Here is a 21,240-nt window from a genome sequence, read left to right on the forward strand (position 1 = left end):
AGGTAATTGGGTATAGAAATCTATCTCGCCCTACAAGAAAAGAGAGAAGGTAGGAATAAGGGAAGGGAGGAATGTGATAGAAAAGAGGGCAGATTAGGGGAAGGGGTAATCAGAATGCATGGTGTCTTATGTGGGGGGAGGGGAGAGATGGGGAGAAAATTTGGAACTCAAAATCTTGTGGAAATGAATGTTTAAAACTAAAAATAAATTTTAAAAAAGAAAAAGAAAAGTCACCTAGAGGTGCCTTTCCTATCCTCGTCAATAGTAGATCCATCCAGAAATTTTGGCTTCTAAGGCTAACTTAACAGCAAAAGTTTAAAACCTACATGGAACAACTTCTGTTCCTCAACTGCACTACAAATATCTCCATAACCCTGATACTGGAGAGGATGTTCTGGCTTAGAATCTGGAGGCATGCAACACAGACCTGCTCTGGGCAATAATTCTGGCAGTGCTGAAAGTATTAGAATATGACCTTTCCTAGTAACTTGACAAGACTAACTGATCCCCAAAACCTGGAAATGAAAAGGATCCCTTTCAGTTAAATATTTCACAGTATTTCCCCATAAAAACTCAAAGATTTAATTTCCTCAGTTTCTGTTCCAGACCAAAATGGTCACCAGTAAATTGTTTTAATGACCTCTAGGGGAGATTACAGCATGTACGAAAGATTTACTTTGTGCCAGGCACTGTGCTAAGCACTGGGGACTGAAAATAGGAAAATAAGATGGTCCCAACTCTCAAGGAGCTTTAGAAGGAAAGGCAACATATAAAATAAAATTGGAAAGGAACATACACTTAACAATGTATATAACCATGCAAGACAGTCCCTGTGATTAAAGAGATCATGGAGTATTCAGGGAGTACCACTGGTGTGAGGGCTTTCCAAAGGCCCTTTTGCGGGCTGCTGATCCACCTTTGGTGTCCGTCTGTCACCCACAGCACCAAGAAGCTGTAGCGTGCATAGTGGCCATACTCCAGTAAAACCATCTCAGCAGATGGGCTAAATTGGATTAAGTGTAACCAACAGGCCTCAAATTCATTAGTGAGCTGAGGAGGAGATATCTATCCCAAGAATGTGAAGACCTCCCCTAAAGGTACCAGCAGATGAGAACAATTTGTTCCAAAGGCCATGCTAAAGCAGGCACTGTGGAGCACTTAGAGTACTTAAAGCTTGATTAGACATCAATGATGCCAAGGTCATCCACTGTATCTCAGACCATGGCCAGTCATCCTGACTTTCATCTTGTTTCTGGACTCTGAAGACTCTGGAAGAGAGAGTGAGACTGACAACTGGGGACAACTCTGCCTCAATTAAATCCAATTCATGAGCAAGTGAAGACATCACCCATGTCATTGGTCCTCTTCAGAAACATTCTAATGGAGAAAAGTAACACATAAAGGAGAGCTGTAAAGGGAAAGGAATGGGCAAGGTGATATCAAAATGGCCAGGAAGTGGCACAGAGGTCTGGTCATAGGCAAATGCCCTCCCCCAATAAGTTCAACATCTAAAAGGCACAGTCTAAGATTCTGGTTGATGGAGATTAGGATGATGGTCAAAGTGAAGGCAGCATGGTACACAGATGACCAAGAAGTGATGTTTCACAAGCACTTAAAAGTAAGTAGCTAGGTAACATAATGGATAAAGTGCCAGGCCTGGAGTCAGGAAGACTTGAGCTAAAATCCAGTCTCAGACACTTACTAGCTGTGTGACCCTAGGCAAGTCATTTAACCCTGTGTGCTCAGTTTCCTCTTCTATAAAATGAACTGGAGAAGGAAATGGCAAAGCACCTAGTAACTTTGCCAAGATAATCCCAAATGGAATCACAAAGAGACATGACTGAAACAACTGAGCAAGTAGGAATCGTTAATAACTAGCATGGCTTCATTAAGAATAAGTTATGCCAGATAGATGTCAGAAAAACCTTTAAAGACTTACATGAACTGCTGCTGAGTGAAGTGAGCAGAAGCAGAAAAAAAATTGTACATAATAACAGCAACATTGTATGATGACCAATTTTGATAGATTTAGCTCTTGTTAGCAATGCAATGATCTAAGACAATTACAAAAGACTCACGATGGAAAATGCGATCCACATCCAGAGAAAGAACTATGAAGTCTGAATGCAGATCTAAGCATACTATTATTTTCTCTTTTTTTGTTTTTCTTTCTTTCTTGTGGATTTCCCCTTTTGTTCTGATTCTTCTTTACAACATGACTAATGTGGAAATATGTTTAATATGATTGCATATGTATATCCTATATCAGACTGCAGGCTGTCTTGGGGAGGGAGACAGAAAGGGGAAAAATTTAGAATTCAAAATCTTATAAAAGTGAATGCTGAGAACTAAAAATAAATTAATTTTAAAAAAATAAGTTATGCCAGACAAATCATTTCATTTTGGAGTACAGTTATTACACTGGCAATGAAAAATATCTGGGAGCTTGGGGTAGACTGCAAATTCAAAATAAGTCAATAAGTGAAATATGGCAATCCAAAAAGCTAGTCCAATCATAGACTTTACTAAGGGAAGCATAGGTCCAGAATAAAGGAGGTAACAGTCCTGGGATACTCTTCCCTAGTCTGGCTATATCTAGAGTACTATGCTCAGTTCTGGCCACCACCTTTTATGAAGATTGAAGCATATACAGAAGAAGGTCACTAGGATGGTGAGGGGACTGGACGTTATACCATATGAATACTACACACAGGAAATATAAGCTTTCATTTTTGAGAAGACTTATCAGGTACATGATAGCCATCTTCATGTATTATGAAGGTTATCATGTAAACGAAGGTCTTAAGTTCTGCTTACCTCCAGAGAGCAGAACTAGGAGCAGGGAATAGAATTTCAAGAGAGTCATTACAAACCAATGTAAGAAAAACTGCCTAATAATAAGATTTGTCCAAAAGTGAAAGAGTCTCCCTCAGGACCTGGTAGCTTCCTCTTCACTTAAGAGTTTCCAAGGGAAAGTTAAATAACCATTTATCAGCTAAGGTTAAATTTTCAAAAGGATTGTTGTTCTCATATAGGCTGGACGAGACGTCCTCAAGTTCTCTTCCAACACTGAGGTTCTGTGATTCTAGAGATTCTTCTGTCCTCTGTGCCCATAACATGCAGCACCTTGGGCACACAGCTCTCTTTCCCATGGCCTCAAAAGGAATGGATTGCATTCATTAGTTCTTAAAAAGAGTAATGGCATAGGCAGTATATGTCCACACTTCTTGACTTCACAGGATGTTCTAGAGTTTTCTATTCAGTTGCCTATTTAACACTTGATTTTGTTACTAAGGTTGGCAGAATTAAATCTGCATAAATATTAACTAATCTTAGATGAATCAAAGGCTAGAAAAATTTTACTTGTTACAGCAATGTTGCCAAATAAAAAACACAGTAAATAAAAAATTAACCTTAGCTCCTTAAAGATGACAGTCACACACATGTCATAAGATCATTCTTATTAAATGACCAAAAAGTTATCAAATTAAAGAGGCAGAACCAACTTTATATTTACCTATGTCTCCGAGTGCATAAAACCAGGCTCTGTTGTTCATCCCAACAGCCAAATGAAAAAGACCTACTGCAATAAAGGTAGGTTCCACTTCAACAGAAACAGTGACTGGTAGCTCCTATAAAAATAATTAGTCTTATTTATTAGAACTTCTGTTGAATCATTTTTAATAAAATTAAAATAGCATACAGTTTTCATACCCCTTCAACAGGGTTGGCTACAGTTACTTCAAGGAGAGAGGTAAGGTAAGCAATTCGGGTACTAAAAGTGTCTCCAAGCACTGGAAGTTTTGTCAGGAAAACATGGAGTGAGCCTCTTTGTGTAGCCACTGCCAGCAATTGTCCATCATCTGTCCAAGCCATACAACCTAAACCTAAGATATCAAAAAAATTTTTCGAAAAACAAAAACAAAAATAAATTTTTCTTCAGAAGAAAATATTCAAAATAACTAAAAAGTAATCATTTTGCAACTATATATGTTCATTTTTAATTTAGCCTCAGATTGTTCATCTGATTTTACAATCATAAGGTTAAACTAGACTAGATGATTTCTAACATTTCCATGACTCCCTTTTAAAAACTTCTGTCCTAATATTCCTGTTAACAGTATGTATAAGTGAATTAGATGATAAAACATAAGAAATGGAAGCCAGGCACAAAACATCTAAAAGGCATTCATTCATCATTCATAATACATTCACTGTAATAATACTTATTCAATAAATAAGACTTGAGACAGTGGTTGAACATTTCATAAAGTGTATTTTTACTTGTCCTGCAATAAAAAATGAAAAAGTCATTTCCTAATGTCAGTAAACAACACTCATTCAAATTAACATGGCAAAAAAAATAGAAGTAATACAAGATTCAGTTCATCTTAATATTTTTCAAATAATTAGAAAAATATAAAAAGATAAGGTAAAAAAAGGGGGTACTTAAAATGTGTCTGAATTTAATGATTACATGGTGCTTTTAATACAGCAGTTATCCCCTATCTAAAACATGAATGTTCTCTAATACAGAGTTTGCAAACACTCTGTGCACTGTCTCAGTGAACAGGAACCAGATTAAAATATAATTAAGAAATATTTAACAAAATAAACAAAAATATAATGTAACACAGATAATGTGGTTTTCTAAGTCAATATACTATCTGCAGTGACCCTTATGTACACTTTAGTGGCCTTGTTTCTATTTGTACTTCATACCTCTCCTTTATAAAATCCCCAGCTCTACCTGAAAACATTATCTTCATTTGCATGCCAGTTTAATCCACTTTTAGCCATTCTTTTCGTTGGGAATTTTTTTCTTTGTCCCTCAGTAAATTATGAAGCACCAATCCTAATCTGTCTCTTAGAATTAAACAAAATAAATTTAATCTCTATTGCATGACAACTATTTGAACACAATGATCAATCTTGCCCCCCAAAAAATTATGTTCTCCTTCCAGTGGAGTTTGTCAGAGTCCAGAACATAAGTAATGATTTTTGTTATCTGGTAAATATTCTAATAGAAAAAGATAGGCTTTTCCCTACCATAGCAACATCTGAAATTAAAGCATAAGTAAATTCCCTGGTATTCTCATCATTTATTCTCTTTACTCAGGAATAACTTAGTTGGAACACTAAAGACAATCCAAAACTGAGTTATTCTGATACAAAGAGGAAGATAAAGCTAACATTTCATAGAATTAACTTCATATCCTAAAATAAATATAGGTCGGGAAAAAAATTGCCAAATATAAAGACTATTTTTTAAAGTAAGTTCAAGCCCTTGCAAGATGCAATAAAAATAACTCTACTGCAAAGTTCTTTGCATTTATTATAAAAATTATTTAAGGAAGCATATGCAATGTGACCTGGAAATGCAATAATGTTAAAAATCAGTGGTTAAATAATGTGATTATGAATCAATTTTGTTCAAAAGGAAATTGCCCCAAAAGGCCCAAAACCATTCCTTCCCAAAAGTGAAGCAAGGTACTATATGAAATGGAAAATCAGATGAAAAATAGGAGCCATACTACGAATATTTTCAAATCAAAGAAGAGAGGCTAGTATTTTTCTTTAGTCTAATAACTTCCTAATGTGAACTAATGTAAACTACTAGGGAAAACAAAAGAAAATGGAGATAAGTTGATTTAGGTGAGTAAATGTTCTTTTCCTAGGTGTTTTCCTTCCAATGTGCTTTGAGCTACAATTTTTCAACTTATAAAAACTAATAAGCTTGAGCTGTCACTATACCTTTATTTTCATCATCCAGATTTATTATGGCATACATTTCCTTCAGTTCTGATAAATCATGGATTTTAATACTGAAAAAAATAAATGGATATTAATTTTACTCAATCCCATTTACCAGAAGGTTGTTCACCTTCTGGTTTGTCACAGTTCATGCAAGAATTTTGATCTGCACCAAAACTCACCAAATCACAGATCTTTCATACTAATAATATAAAGGAACTTTAATTATTACCACTTCAAGTGATCAACTAAATAGAAGAAGATAAGAAGAAGACAAATAGATAGACTGACAGGAAAATAAAAATCAAGAAAAGGGTCCTTTATCAATTATTTAGATTTAAATATTAACATCACAAGTGATGTTGTCAGTCTAAAAAACTGATAAATTATTAAAATGAGATTTCTAAAAGATATATAAAAGCAAAAGCTATATTTCACTGTGAATTAAAGTATCACAGAAAATGCCAAACTTTCTAAATATAACATAAACAAAGACAAAATGAGGTAGATTTAGTGTAAAATTATCCAGATAAGTTCCCAAAATAGCAATTAAACAAAAGAGAAAGTATTTTTCTTTTTATTTTAATTATCCAGAATGATTATTTACTTTTGTCTTTTTCAAACTTCATAGTCAAGGTCCTTGGGAAAGTTAGGAGAGACAGTAAATCCCTCTTTCTGAGATTTTTTTAAATCTTAAATGAATGTGTAGCAATAATTATGACAAGTCTGGTTTGACTAGGAAAATTATTTAAGTGACTTAACAGTGAACTTTTGGTAAGTCCAAATATAGTATTTAATATAAAAACATACACAATTTTAGTATAATTAAAGTAATCTGACTGCTACCTACCAGCTGTCTCCACATGTTGCAGCTTTATTTAGTACCTGGGATATTGCAATGTTGGTTAAGTTATCTTTATGGTCACGGGTTTGAAAGACCTCTTGACCAATTTCTTGAAAATGTGTTGAGAGAACCACAATATATCCATATGAAAAACCAATCATGATATAGCCATCACCATACCTGAAGTAAAAATGAATATTAAGTATGCAACACAAAGGCAAATGTGAAGGATTGGTTTTGTCGGGGTTTTGTTTTTTTTTGCTTAGCTTTAAAATGCAAGAGCAATACTATACAAGAGCATCAACAATTCTATTATTTTTCTAGTGGTTATCATTAAATTTCTTATAAAATTAGGCCCCTAGCTATAAAGCCTATGGATAAAGCTAAGATTAAATTTTCTTTTTAATTCTATTACAAGTAAAACCCTAAGTGATGTTTAACATACAGTATAAAATAATTCATACTACCTGACAAGGTTACAATATTTCCATGTTGTCTCAAGTGACTCAGTAGCACTTTGCTGTACATACTAAATGAAATAGTTAGGTTCCTGGCTAGTGGCTACAAGAATGAAAAGGAAGGCATGAAAAAGATGAAGTATGGCTGAAGAACTGACAGGAGTTAGGAATTTAATCAACATGACATGAGCAAAGAATAAGGAATGATTCTGAAATTAGAGATTTTGACTATAAATAAAAGCATTCAAGACTAGGGTAAAGAAATTATCTGATACAAAGGGAAAAAGCAAATTAAAGGAATATACCTTCCTAAAGAAGGGATTAAATGTCTCTATTTGCAGATGATTTGATGGCATAGTTAATGTTTAACCTAAGGTTACACAGGTAGCAATGTCAGAGCGAAGATTAAGCTCCAGAGCCAGTGTATGTTCTTTTACACCATCTTACCTCCTTAAGAATCACAGAGAATGCTTGGGGCACTGAGAGGCTGAGTGACTTGCCCATCATCACAGTACATGGCAGAGGCAGGATCTGAACCAAGGTCTTCCTGATTCCTAGACTGAACCTCTACCCACTGATTCTTTAAAATCTTTTAATCTTATTTTTTTAAAAATAATAATTGCCACTTACACATCAACAGCTGACACAGAGGATGGGGCTACAGAGAAATTCTTTTAAAAACTTAATAAGACCATTGAAATAATATATTTTAATATTCTGTAACTTCAAAGCAAAACTGGGCATAAGATGGAATATAGATATGTATGTTTACACATACATATATGTACAAATATTACAAAATATTTTTCATAACTAAAGCAACAGAGGTAAAGAGGTTTATAGCCAATACAGAAGTTTCACTTTTATATTTCAAAAATATTTTCTTCAAGAAGAGAGTTGAGAGATGCAGAACATGATAAAGCCCAAATAAAATCATCCCCCTAAATGAAATGTATTCTATTTTGACAGGAAATGATTAGTCTTTAATATGCCTACTGTGTGCTAGGAACTATTCTAAGCACTGAGGATACATAAACAAGAAAGACAGTCCTTACCTTTGGGGAACTTACATTCTAAAAGGGAAGACAGCATATAAAGGGGAGTTGGACTCAGGAGATGGAAGAGTTTGGGGGCAAAATGATTAGAGAGGAGGAAGAGAAGACATTAGCAAAGTCATAACTGAGGCCCTTTATGAAATAGTGTCATTCAGTCCACCAATCGACAGAGTAGGGCCTCGGGATGTAGAATTTCTCCAAGGGCAGCAAGTGATTTCTGAGTCAACCATCTATATACAGCCAAACCACTCAATTTTTAGAAAAAGAGAAAAATCATTAATAAACTAGAAGAAAATAATAAATGAGAAGATATGGCATACAACTGAGTCAACTCCAACCTGACCTATTTAAATAAATTGATACTGCAAGTGTTAAAAGAACTGACATTGACACAGATTGTCACTTTTCCTAAGAATGTTTAACTAAGGATATAAATCAATCACTAAGATGTTCATAAGATTATATATATATATATATATATATATATATATATATATATATATATATATATATATATATATATATATCACTTCCACAAAGCCTAGAAACTGCCTCAGCCAGAAAACATGATCTCCTTGCCAAATGAAGAGATATGGCAGTCAGGAACAATACTGGTTTAATAAAAACTCATTTTAAAGATTGAAGGACAGTGGAAGACTAAGCAATATTGCCTGATGTAATCAACAGAAATAGCAGACAAACATGGTTATAAAAAGCTTGATAAAACCCCCAACTAAGTCAAAACATCGTAAGGGCAGTTATGGACAAAACTGGCCAACAAATATTTTTTTATATTGTAAAGATTTCTATAATAAATCAAAAAATGTATTAAGCACGTCCTGTGTTTCAAGAATTGTGTTAGGAAGGCTGCTGTAGATGCAAAGACAAAAATTAAATCGTCCCTGTCCTCAAGGAATTAACACACATTGAGGATGACAATATATGCATAAGTACATAGAACATGTAGGCAAAACAGAAACAAGATGATTTTATGGGAGGATGAGGCATTAGCAACTAGGAAAGGCCTCATGTAGAAGGTGACATGAGTTTTGAAGGAAACTAGGACATCTTTATAAATAATATAAGTAAGCAAGAACATTCTAGGCATGGGAGACACCTTATGCAAAGACACGTAAACTAGATGAAAAGTCATGTGACAGTAAGAAGGTTAGTTTGGTTGGACTATAAGATGCAAGAAGAGGAATAATGTACAATAAGACTGGAAAGGTGGGCTGGGTACAGATTGTGGAAGGTTTTAAATAACAAAATCTTTTTTTCTATAAATGACAGAGGAGTCACCACATTTAGATGTGACATCACAGGGCCCACAAAGGCTACATAAGGAAACAAACATGGGAAGAACAGCTGAACTACGCAGTGGATACATGGGAATTAGGGGCAGGAAGGTTACATGATTTTAACACTACAAAGGGGTGAGCTTTCTCCTTACTGTACATCTGAGAGCAGGACACTAATGGTTTGGGGGCAACAGAACCTTAGACATCTTATTAAAACCCTCAAAGGTTGGTATTTTGTAATATTTTCAACTACCACCTTACATGGGTAATTGTGCATTTCCATAAAATGAGAATATGCAAGCATCAAGGATATCTTCAATTAAGTAAATTCATACAAATAAACAAGTCTTTAACTATTAAGAGTCTACTATGTACAAGACTCTGTACTGAGTTGTAGGGATACAAAGACAAGAACAAAACAGTTCTTGTTCTCAAAAGCTTGCACTCTACTGATGGACACAGATAAAAAAATATAAAGTAATTTCAGGGGCAAATCAAAACTGGGACAATCAAGAAAAAATTTCTAAAGGAGAGAGACACCTGAGTTGAATCTTGAAAGAAGCTAGGAAACTTAAGTGTGAGACAGTAAAAAAATGAGAGTACTCCAAGTCATAGGGAACAGCTTATGAAAATACAATAGATTCTAGATAGAATGATCTACATTTTAGTTCCTAAACTCAGTATTATATAGCCTACCTCTATGTCCTTTCATAATCAAAGTATGACATGTGGTTGAAATGGAGTGAAGCTGGAGGTGACAGGACTGAGGAATCTGATGCACTGGGAAGCCAGAATGTCTGAAAGGATATCAACATACATATTCAAGTCCCCAGGAACTTGAGCAGGGGTTGGTACACAGAGGCATTTAATTCCTTAGGGGAGAAAGGACTGATGTCTAGTAGGCAATAGCAGTCAGGAGGCAATGGCAGTAGAGAACCGGGTAAGATAATAGAGATGAATGGAATGAATCTCAACAGAGAAGCTGTGGAGTAATAAATTCAAAGGGTGAATCTGAAAGTTGGCATGAGGAACCGAATGTAGGTTTAGTCTTCCTTTTGGCCATTTGTTGGAGGACATAAGTAAATGTACAACCAGTATGGAAGAAAAAAGACAGGGACACACGGAGGGTAGCCAGGTTTCCATGAGTGTAAGGATAAGCTAAGCAGTCCTGAATGGGAAGTGAGTAAATGCAAAGTCAATCTCACTATACATAGCCAGTTCTAGACTATGCTTCATATTCCATCCAGTCATTCATTCTGGGTTTCTTACCATCGACCCTTTTTCAGCCCTTCTTAATCTTAGTGCTTTCCATATGAGACTAGCCCCAATTTATCCTGTATATATCTTGTTTGCATGTTGCCTCCCCCATTAGACTCTGAGCTCCTTGGTTTGGTTTGGTACCTTTTGGTTTTGTTTTTGCCTTTCATTTTATTCCCAGGGCTTAGCACAGTACCCAGAGCAGTAGGCCCTTAATAAATGCTAGTTAACTTGATTTGAGTTGTCCTGTCCCAATGTACATAACCCAATCCTCCCCCACTTTCCATTCCTTGCTATGAAATACTAATCAATTCAGTACTCCTGGTCACTATTTCTTTAGTTCCCCAGATGAAAACTGCCTTCCCTGGGCACCACTCCCTTCATATCAGAATGTAAACTCATTGAGGTCAGGGACTATATCACTTCTGTATCTAAATTCCCAACACATGATACAGTATTTGGAACATAGTTTATGTTTAATAATTTTTTATTCACTTATAAAATTGTGAAAGGAGGAGAACTAATATGAAATGAAGTTTATTAATGAAAGAACATAGGTTCCAGAAAAGGCTGTGAGAGGGAAGAGCAGAGCAAGATAAAGGCTCTCTCAAGGGGCAGGGACCAAGGTAGATGGGGATGAATTGCATGTGGTGGCAAGAGAAGGAGTTTTCACCTAAATGACTCACTGCTCTGAACCACAGAAGAGGTGGAGGAAGAAAAATAGGTAGTTTGCTAGCACAGAATGGCTGATTTTCTCAGATTTTCCAATAAGCCATGGCTGAAGCCATCTTGATGGTAATAAAGGGGGAGTCCTATTGTTTTATTACTCTCCCCTATAACTGAGACTCTGGTCTCAGGATAGATATAAAAGGTTGATGAATGGTTACAGAAGATGGAGACTTGGTCATTTTCTTAAAATTTCCAAATAAACAATAGCATCTTTTCACCCCTTGGTGGTAAGAGCAAACTGAAATATTGATTTTTTTTTTTAACTCGTGCCAATGATATAAAGGTATGAGAATTGAATAGGCAGGCTTTCGTAAGCAAAATTCTCCAAAAGAACATATCTTTAGTCACACAGTTGATTGAATAGGGTAGAGTATAAAAGATTACACTGTGCTTGTTGACAATAACATCTGATTTCATAATCCAAAACATTACCTTCAAGACCCTCCTCCCACAAAGTGTCTGCTATCAACACCAAAATAATAAAGGATTCCTTGAGAGAGCTTTGTTTGATGACTCTATAATTATTACTATTAAGTGAGACAGAAAACACTGAGGTATATACTTGGCAAAGGTGTTTCCCATTGTAAATAAGATTGTTCAAGACAATCTTAAATTGAACAGATATTCCCTATTGAAGATAAGGTCAGGCAGATGTTTCTGTTTGGGGATTATGCTAATTGCATAATCCCTGAAAAGAATTAGGTCTAACTATCCACACAGAAAAAAAAAAATGTCTATTGTCCAGACTACAAATGTAGTTGAATGGAGAGTCCATAAAACTGATTCACCAGGACATATATCTACCAGATACTACTTGTGGACAATAGTCTACAAGATATTATGAATGAGGTTATGCACAAGAGAAGTGACATAAAGGATGTCATCAGATGGATGTATGACTGGAAGGGGCAAGCTGGTTATGTAGAGAGAATGAGGAATCAGCTGTGAAATATCAGAGATCTAGAAATACTCTGTGTGAAGGATTTGTATGGGCATATAGTCACACATGAGAAGACTGCAATCTATACAGCTGTAGAACTACTGAGATCACAGAGCCACTGATAGATCAAAATGTAAGTAGGGAATTTGGTAGAGAATAATAAGTTCATCATCAATAAAAGACATTATAACTTAGCAAAAAAAAAAATAGAGGCAAAACTAGAACCTATGATTCCAGCTGAAGAAATAATCAAAATGCTTAAAAAGTCAGTATTATCATGAAGATGGCAATGACTTACCAACGATAGCAAACAATGATGCCGTAGTGCTGTTGGAATCCCAGATCAATTGGATTTTCTGGACAATTCACATTAAAGAGAAACAAATTTTTCTTGCCAACCACCACACTTAACTGTCAATGGACAAAGAATTAGCAACCTAAATTACAAAACCTAATAAAATTAAACAATAACTTGCAGTATACAAAATTAATAGGGGCTCAATAATCATAAGACAAAAAACCACTATAAAAATAACGCACTATGGGAGCTCAAGCAAAGACTAAGAATCTTAGCTAATTGCACGTTGTGCTAAGCAATTAGGTGACACACATGCAGTAAAGTGAGAGAGGGCATAAGAAGTCAAGGATTCCTGACTCTGAGACTGGTTCTCTATTCACTGCATTACACTACCTTTCACTGTATCTTACTAATTGTCAATAGCAAGCAAAGTTCTTTTCATGACTAAACTCTTCCCTAAACCAACTCATCTTTTTAATACCTATATTCTACCAGTGCTGCTGTATGCCTGCTAACCATACATTCAAGAATAATGGAGAGGCACTTGCTAGGTTTAAGTAGGCTTCAACATGTTGTAAGCCAGGATTATAGACTGGAACTGCAGTAAGGGATATTCTCAAAGAAAAGTACAAGCAAATGAGAGGGTCCCAATCAGGAAGAAGGCAAGAGTGAAGGATGACCCACAGACAGCAATATGCTTCACTCGTCTCCTCAAGGGACATGAAGGCTCCATCTCCCCACCACATTGCCAGCACACTGGTAGGACTCCTGGCGTTACATTTTGGGAGGATGTAAACAGGAGCCATACAGGGGACGGCTAGGTTGTAGTCTTCATTGTTGGAGGTAATAATCACTATAGTGAAATCAAGGATTCACTTGGCCAACTGAGACATTAGGGAAAGCCAGTGTGATACAGGAGAAAGCATGTCGGACTTAGTATCACAATCTCTGTGTCCTAGGCCTGGCTCTTGGGCAGATAACCTCATCTCTCTTAACCTCAATTTCTTTATCTGTAAAACTGAGGCAATATGTTTGCATGGCTTTCACAGAGTCATTATGAGAAAAGCACCTAGAAGGAGGTGAACTGCTACAATGCCCAAGATATTTTTAATGCCAAAACATGTCAATATTTCAATAATTTATAAGAGCTTTGAGTTTTTAAGTATAAGTACTTCATAGATCATAATTCCTCCACAGATCCTCAACATCTAACAAATGGAGCAGTTGTGCAAACCAAAAAACAAATGGCTAACTGTCTGATAATGAATTTTTATGAACTCAGATAACTCTGGTTCTCAGATAAAAAGTCCTTCATCAGTCCCTTACTCAAGGTCTTTCCAGCTTGTCCCTCAATGGAATAACTTTTGAAAACCTAGGATCTCTTCTATGCTATGATGAGGCATTAGTGTAAACTCTTATTGCGGCATTTTTACTTTCATAATTTTCAAAGATTATTATCAATTATTATTGAAAATATTACATTTATGTACATATAATTTGAAAATGTAAGCAGTACTTCAATGTTCATAAAAGCTAAGAATGTGTAACTATCCTGTCCTTGCAAAAGGTTTCACCAAGATGAATATGGTGTGTAACGGCAGAAATAGGCCAGAAAATAGATAAAAGTATCTCCTCATCCCTCTCCTATATACTCTTTCCTGAAATAAATTACATTTAATGCTCATATAGAAGGCTTTATCATATAAGGAAAAGAGCCTGAGAGTCAGGGGACCTGGACCCTATTCTAAGTTTTGCCACTAACTTCATGTATGAACTTGGGTAAATTATCAATTTCCACAATACTCAGTTTCCTCACTTTTCAAATGAAGGTTCAACAGAATTACTTTTAAGTTACCTTCCAGATTTAAAATTCTCTTTGACTTCTCAGTATCCCTATATGAAAATTACTATGCCAGGTGCTATCAGGGACAGAAAGATGTCTAACACGCAGCCCTTGGTCTCATGGAGTTTACAACCCAATAGGGAAGGTAAGACATGTTCAGGCAGGGTTCTGATAATATCCACACACACAAAGGCAACAATATAAGGGAATCTTAGTTTCAAACTGAGTTCTTACAGTATTTTCAGTAGTTATTGCTCTGTTTTCACTCCTTATCACTGAAAACTGCATATCACTAAGATCTGTTTTCAAAATAACCTAGAGGGAAAAATGCACAATCATCTTTTCAAATGTCTTGAATAATACATTTCAAACTTTAAAGTTAAACCAATTATTTATTGTTACTACTATACTGAAGATCCTATAGAAGATAACAAGAAATAAGAAGAGACAAGACCTTTGCCTATCAAAGAGATTAAATCTAGTTGAGGAGTCCTAAACACATTAAAAGTCAACAATAACAATAGAATTTAATATTTAGATAATTCATTCATTTATTATAAATTATTATTTAGATAATAATACAATAAAATTGAAGAGATATATACAAAAGGAAATAAAAGATTACTTATCAGACCCAGAGATACTAAGTTCAAAAGAACTTGAAAAGCAACAAAAAGTTATTTGGAGTGGACAGGGAAGATTGCATGGAATGAAAAATACGTGAGCTGAATACTCAAAGGTAGGTAGGATTTAGTAGGCAGAAAAGAAGAGAATTCTGAGCAGGGAAAAATAGATATCAGAAACATGTAAGTGGAAAAGTACAGGCTGTACTTGGGGGGACAGTTTGTAAATCAATTTGGTTAGAAACATGTAGAAGAAAAGGCAGGGAAAGCTATGTAGAAGTTCTAAAGAAAGTTCCCATTTTTGTCAAAGGTACTAGAATCCTTTTAGTCACAAAGGATCACAACCTCTGAACTATCCTCAGTTCTTCATTTTCCACATATCTCATCAATTGCCAAATCATGTTTCTCTCTCCAGGAGAATCTGATAAATCTGTCCCTTTCTCCCTGATACCTGTCCTCACTTCAATACCTCCACCACAAAGCTGCCAAAGTGGTTTTCTTTAATGGATCTGACCATATCACGCCCCTTTCAAGAAACTCCAGTAGCTCCCTATAGCTCTTAGGATAAAATAAAAACTGTTTGACTTTTAAAGTCCTAGCCACAACTCTCATTAAGCATTTCAACCTTATTAAGCATTTCAACCTTATTATCATCACTCCCCTTTCCACACTCTATAGTCCAGCCAAATTGAACTTCCTGTTCCTAACAGACAACATTCTCTCATCTCCACGTATTAATCCCTCAGATAACTGGCCATCCTCCATGCCAGGTACTGTTCTAAGCACTAGGGATACACATACAAGCAAGTCCCTTTCCTTAAGGAGCTTATATTCTAATAAAGAAAGACAACATATATAGGAGAGTGGTAATCAAAAGGGATTGTTTTGATTGATTACTTATGGGATGTTATGGCATGAAGATGGAAAAGGAAGGAATACCCTGGTGGTTCTACATCCTGACTGCCTATTGTCAGTGTTCACCAATCAGAAGCCCAGTATGCTAGTGCAGAAGGTAGACTACTCAGATGGGTTTGAAATAGAGGCTCAAGTGCACAAGAAAGGCAGCATGAAAATGACCAGGGTCTGGGTATGGATTCCATATGGTAGATACATTTCTTCCTTTTCTCTGCCACACAAAATTCCTCACCATTTTCAAGATGTACCTCAAGTGCCACTTTTACATAAAGTCCTGATCTTTCTAACTGCTAGTGCCTTTCCTCTCTAATTGTCCTGAATTTAGTTAACCTTGTGTTTATTTCATGCACTTTTATTTTCCTATTTTACATGTTGTCTTCCCTACTAGAATCTCCTTGAAATCAGAGAGTTTCATCTTTTGTCCCTCTATACCCAGGGTCAAGTCCAGGGTGAATAAAGGCTTACCAATTTACTGATCAACTGATTATTTCATGTTCCCTGGCATTTGGCAAATGACATGATAAAAATTCTGACAGACAGTATGTTTTAGAGTGAAAGACTTAAATTTATCCCAATTAAATTTTATGTTAGATTCAGCAGAAGAGTCTAACTTGCCAAGTTCATTCTTTTTAATGATAACCTTTATTTTATACCACAGTCACTTGCCCTTGTCTTCCTTCCCTTCACTGAATCCTCTCTTGTAACAAAGAAAAGCATTTAAGCCAAACCAGCAGGCATAGTAAACACATCTGACAATTAAAAAATAAGTGGAGGGTGGGTGGGTAAGTGAAGAATTCTTTTTTTTTTTTTTTGGTCAATTTTATTTTATTTTATTTTTAAATTTATTTTATTTTTTTTCTTTATTTATTTAACTTTTAACATTCACATTCACAAAATTTTGGGTTCCAAATTTTCTCCCCTTATATCCCCTCCCCCCACCCCAAAACACCGAGCGTTCTAATTGCCCCTGTCTGCCAATCTGCCCTCTCTTCTATCATCCCTCTCTACCCTTGTCTCCATCCTATACCCCTTTACCTGTATTTCTTATTTCCTAGTGGCAAGAACAGTACTCGACAGTTGTTCCTAAAACTTTGAGTTCCAACTTCTCTTCCTACCTCCCTCCCCACCCCTTCCCTTTGGAAGGCAAGCAATTCAATATAGGCCAGATCTGTGTAGTTTTGCAAATGACTTCCATAATAGTAGTGTTGTGTAAGAACTAATTATATTTCCCTCCATCCTATCCTGTCCCCCATTACTTCTGATCTCTCTTTTGATCCTGTCCCTCCCTATGAGTGTTGACCTCAAATTGCTCCCTCCTCCCCATGCCCTCCCTTCCATCATCCCCCCCACCCTGCTTATCCCCTTATCCCCCACTTTCCTGTATTGTAAGATAGGTTTTCATACCAAAATGAGTGTGCATTTTATTCCTTCCTTTAGTGGAATGTGATGAGAGTAAACTTCATGTTTTTCTCTCACTTCCCCTCTTTATCCCTCTACTAATAAGTCTTTTGCTTGCCTCTTTTATTTTTTTTCTTCTGTGCATTTTTAATTTCTTTTTTTTTTTATTTAACTTTCAACATTTATTTTCACAAAATTTTGGGTTACAAATTTTCTCCCCTTTTATCCCCCCCCCCCAAACCCAAGCATTCTAGTTGCCCCTGTGACCAATCTGCTCTCTCCTCTATCCTCCCTCCCTGCCCTTGTCTCCATCTTCTCTTTTGTCCTGTAGGTCCAGATAGCTTTCTTAACCCCTTAACCTGTATTTCTTATTTCCCAGTGGTAAGAACATTACATTTGATCCTAACACTTTGAGTTCCAACTTCTTTAGCTCCCTCCCTCTCCACCCCTTCCCCTTGGAAGACAAGCAATTCAATATAGGCCAAATCTGTGTAGTTTTGCAAATGATTTCCATACTAGTTGTGTTGTATAGGACTAACTATATTTCCCTCCATCCTATCCTGTCCCCCATTACTTCTGATCTCTCTTTTGATCCTGTCCCTCCCTATGAGTGTTGACCTCAAATTGCTCCCTCCTCCCCATGCCCTCCCTTCCATCATCCCCCCCACCCTGCTTATCCCCTTATCCCCCACTTTCCTGTATTGTAAAATAGGTTTTCATACCAAAATGAGTGTGCATTTTATTCCTTCCTTTAGTGGAATGTGATGAGAGTAAACTTCATGTTTTTCTCTCACTTCCCCTCTTTATCCCTCTACTAATAAGTCTTTTGCTTGCCTCTTTTATGAGAGATGATTTGCCCCATTCGATTTCTCCCTTTCTCCTCCCAACATATTTCTCTCTCACTGCTTGATTTCATTTTTTTAAGATATGATCCCATCCTCTTCAATTCACTCTGTGCACTCTGTCTCTATGTGTGTGTGCATGTGCATGTGCATGTGTGTGTGTGTGTAACCCCACCCAGTACCCAGATACTGAATAGTTTCAAGAGTTACAAATATTGTCTTTCCATGTAGGAATATAAACAGTTCAACTTTAGTAAAGTCCCTTATGACTTCTCTTTGCTATTTACTTTTTCATGCTTCTCTTCATTCTTGTGTTTGAAAGTCAAATTTTCTTTTCAGCTCTGGTCTTTTCATCAAGAATGCTTGAAAGTCCCTAATTTCATTGAAAGACCATTTTTTCCCCTGAAGTATTATACTCAGTTTTGCTGGGTTGGTGATTCTTGGTTTTAGTCCTAGTTCCTTTGACTTCTGGAATATCCTATTCCATGCCCTTCGATCCCTTAATGTAGAAGCTGCTAGATCTTGTGTTATCCTGATTGTATTTCCACAATACTTGAATTGTTTCTTTCTAGCTGCTTGCAATATTTTCTCCTTGACCTGGGAACTCTGGAATTTGGCCACAATGTTCCTAAGAGTTTCTCTTTTTGGATCTCTTTCAGGCGGTGATCTATGGATTCCTTGAATACTTATTTTGCCCTCTGGTTCTAGAATCTCAGGGCAGTTTTCCTTGATAATTTCATGAAAGATGATGTCTAGGCTCTTTTTTTGATCCTGGCTTTCAGGTAGGCCCATAATTTTTAAATTGTCTCTCTTGGATCTATTCTCCAGGTCAGTTGTTTTTCCAATGAGATATTTCACATTGTCTTCCATTTTTTCATTCTTTTGTGATTTCTTGGTTTCTCATAAAGTCATTAGCCTCCATCTGTTCCATTCTAATTTTGAAAGAACTATTTTCTTCAGTGAGCTTTTGAATCTCCTTTTCCATTTGGCTAATTCTGCTTTTGAAAGCATTCTTCTCCTCATTGGCTTTTTGAACCTCTTTTGCCAATTGAGTTAGCCTATTTTTCAAGGTGTTATTTTCTTCAGCATTTTGGGGGGTCTCCTTTAGCAGGGTGTTTACTTGTTTTTCATTCTTTGCTTGCATGTCACTCATTTCTCTTCCCAGTTTTTCCTTCGCCTCTCTAACTTGATTTTCAAAATCCTTTTTGAGCTCTTCCATGGCCTGAGCCCATTGAGTGGGCTGGGATACAGAAGCCTTGACTTCTGTGTCTTTCCCTGATGGTAAGCATTGTTCTTCCTCATCAGAAAGGAAGGGAGGGAATGCCTGTTCACCAAGAAAGTAACCTTCTATAGTCTTATTTTTTTTCCCTTTTCTAGGCATTTTCCCAGCCAGTGACTTGACTTCTGAGTGTCCTCTCCACCCCCACCTCGCCTCCAGATCTGCCCAGCCAGCACTTGGGGTCTGAGATTCAAATGCTTCTTCCCAGCCTCAGAGCTTTTAGCAGCGGCAGAGCTGCTATTCAGTGTGAGATTAAGTTCAGCTGCTTGGGTGGGGGCAGGGCCGCGTCACGGGCTCAGTTCCCTCACGGGGTTTATGCAGAGACCTTCAACAATGGATCCGGGGTCCTGCCTGCTTGGGGAGCCCTGGTCTGCTCCCGCCTCCACTGCTGCCTCCTGAGGGGGCCTGAGTTATGAGGACACCCCACTCCCCTCTCAGCAAGCTGAGAAGACCCTCTCACCAACCTTTGGGGCCCATGGGTGGAAGGACCCACGTGGCCACTGGAGATTCTGTCCCTGAAGCCTGCTCAGATCCACTTCTCTCGGTGCCACAGCCAAGGCAGGGCTGGGCTCAGCTCTGGGTCTGGGGTGCAACGGACCTTTTGCAAGAGGTTTTCAGGTCCCTCTGGAACAGAAATATCGTCTGCTCTGTTGTTCTGTGGCTTCTGCTGCTCCAGAGTTTGTTGGGAGTTCTTTTTTACAGATATTCTATGGGCTGTGGGTTCGGAGCTAGCGTATGTGTATCTTTCTACTCCGCCATCTTGGCTCCGCCCCCCTCCAATGAAATTTTTTTTAAAAAAGCAGAAGCCATTTCTCGATTGATAAATGGTCAAAGCATATGAACAGGCAGTTTTCAGAAGAAATTAAAACTATCTATAGTCATGTGAAAAAATGCTCTCAATTACTATGGATTATAGAAATGCAAATTAAAACAGGTCTGAGATACCATCTCACACTTATCAGATTGGCTAACTTGACAAAAAAGGAAAGGGATAAATGCTAGAAGTAAAATGTGACACTAATGCACTGCTGGTAGAATTGTTAACCGATTCAACCATTCTAGAGAACAATCTGGAACTATGCCCAAAGAGATATAAAACCATGCATACCCTTTGATCTAACAATACCACTACTAGGTCTGTATTCCAAAGAGATAACAGAACAAGGAAAACAAGAGCAGACACATACATACATACATACATACATATATATGTATACAAAAATACATATGGAAATTATTTGTGATGACAAAGAATGGAAATTGAGGGGATAACCATCAACTGGGGAAAGGCTGAACAAGCTGTAGTATATGATTGTGATGTAATACTATTTGCTATAAGAAATGACAAAGTGGTTGCTTTCAGAAAAACCTAAGATTCATATGAACTGATGCAAAGTGAAGTGAGCAGAACCAGAACATTGTACATAGTAACAATATTATTGTAAAGATGAACAACTATAAAAGGCTTAGGTACTCCAATATAATGATCTAATTCCAAAGGACTCATGATGAAAAATGCTTTCCATCTCCAGAGAGAGAGAATTGTTTTCTCAGTACAGATTAGAGCATACTTTTTCATTTTATTTTTCTTGGGCTGGGTTTTGTTTTTTGGAAGACTGGAGGTTGTGCTTTTTTTTTTGTTTTGCTTTTTTCAACATAGCTAAAATGGAAATGTTTTCCATGGTGCCATATGTATAATTGTTATCA

The 21,240-nt window shown here is 36.7% G+C and overlaps 1 protein-coding gene across 7 annotated transcripts in view; it reads right to left on the reverse strand.

Annotated features, from left to right (window-relative positions):
• Nucleotides 1-21,240, reverse strand: part of LOC140511434 (WD repeat-containing protein 19-like) — a 164,050-nt gene that overhangs the window by 118,261 nt on the left and 24,549 nt on the right. For 6 of the 7 annotated variants that reach the window (XR_011969549.1, XR_011969548.1, XR_011969550.1 and 3 more), the window contains 6 exons: nt 14,711-14,791; nt 12,634-12,746; nt 6,605-6,778; nt 5,755-5,825; nt 3,715-3,887; nt 3,518-3,632 (listed from right to left, as the gene is read on the reverse strand). Coding sequence is in view for 4 of the 7 variants with exons in the window: in XM_072620497.1 (XP_072476598.1) it covers nt 3,518-3,632; nt 3,715-3,887; nt 5,755-5,825; nt 6,605-6,778; nt 12,634-12,746; nt 14,711-14,791 (727 nt within the window). In the remaining 3 variants the exon portion in view is untranslated. The remainder of the gene's footprint in view (nt 1-3,517; nt 3,633-3,714; nt 3,888-5,754; nt 5,826-6,604; nt 6,779-12,633; nt 12,747-14,710; nt 14,792-21,240) is intronic. The other variant, XM_072620499.1, reaches the window with a different exon arrangement.

The sequence above is a fragment of the Notamacropus eugenii genome, chromosome 6, assembly GCF_028372415.1.
Source record: "Notamacropus eugenii isolate mMacEug1 chromosome 6, mMacEug1.pri_v2, whole genome shotgun sequence".
NCBI lineage: Eukaryota > Metazoa > Chordata > Mammalia > Diprotodontia > Macropodidae > Notamacropus > Notamacropus eugenii.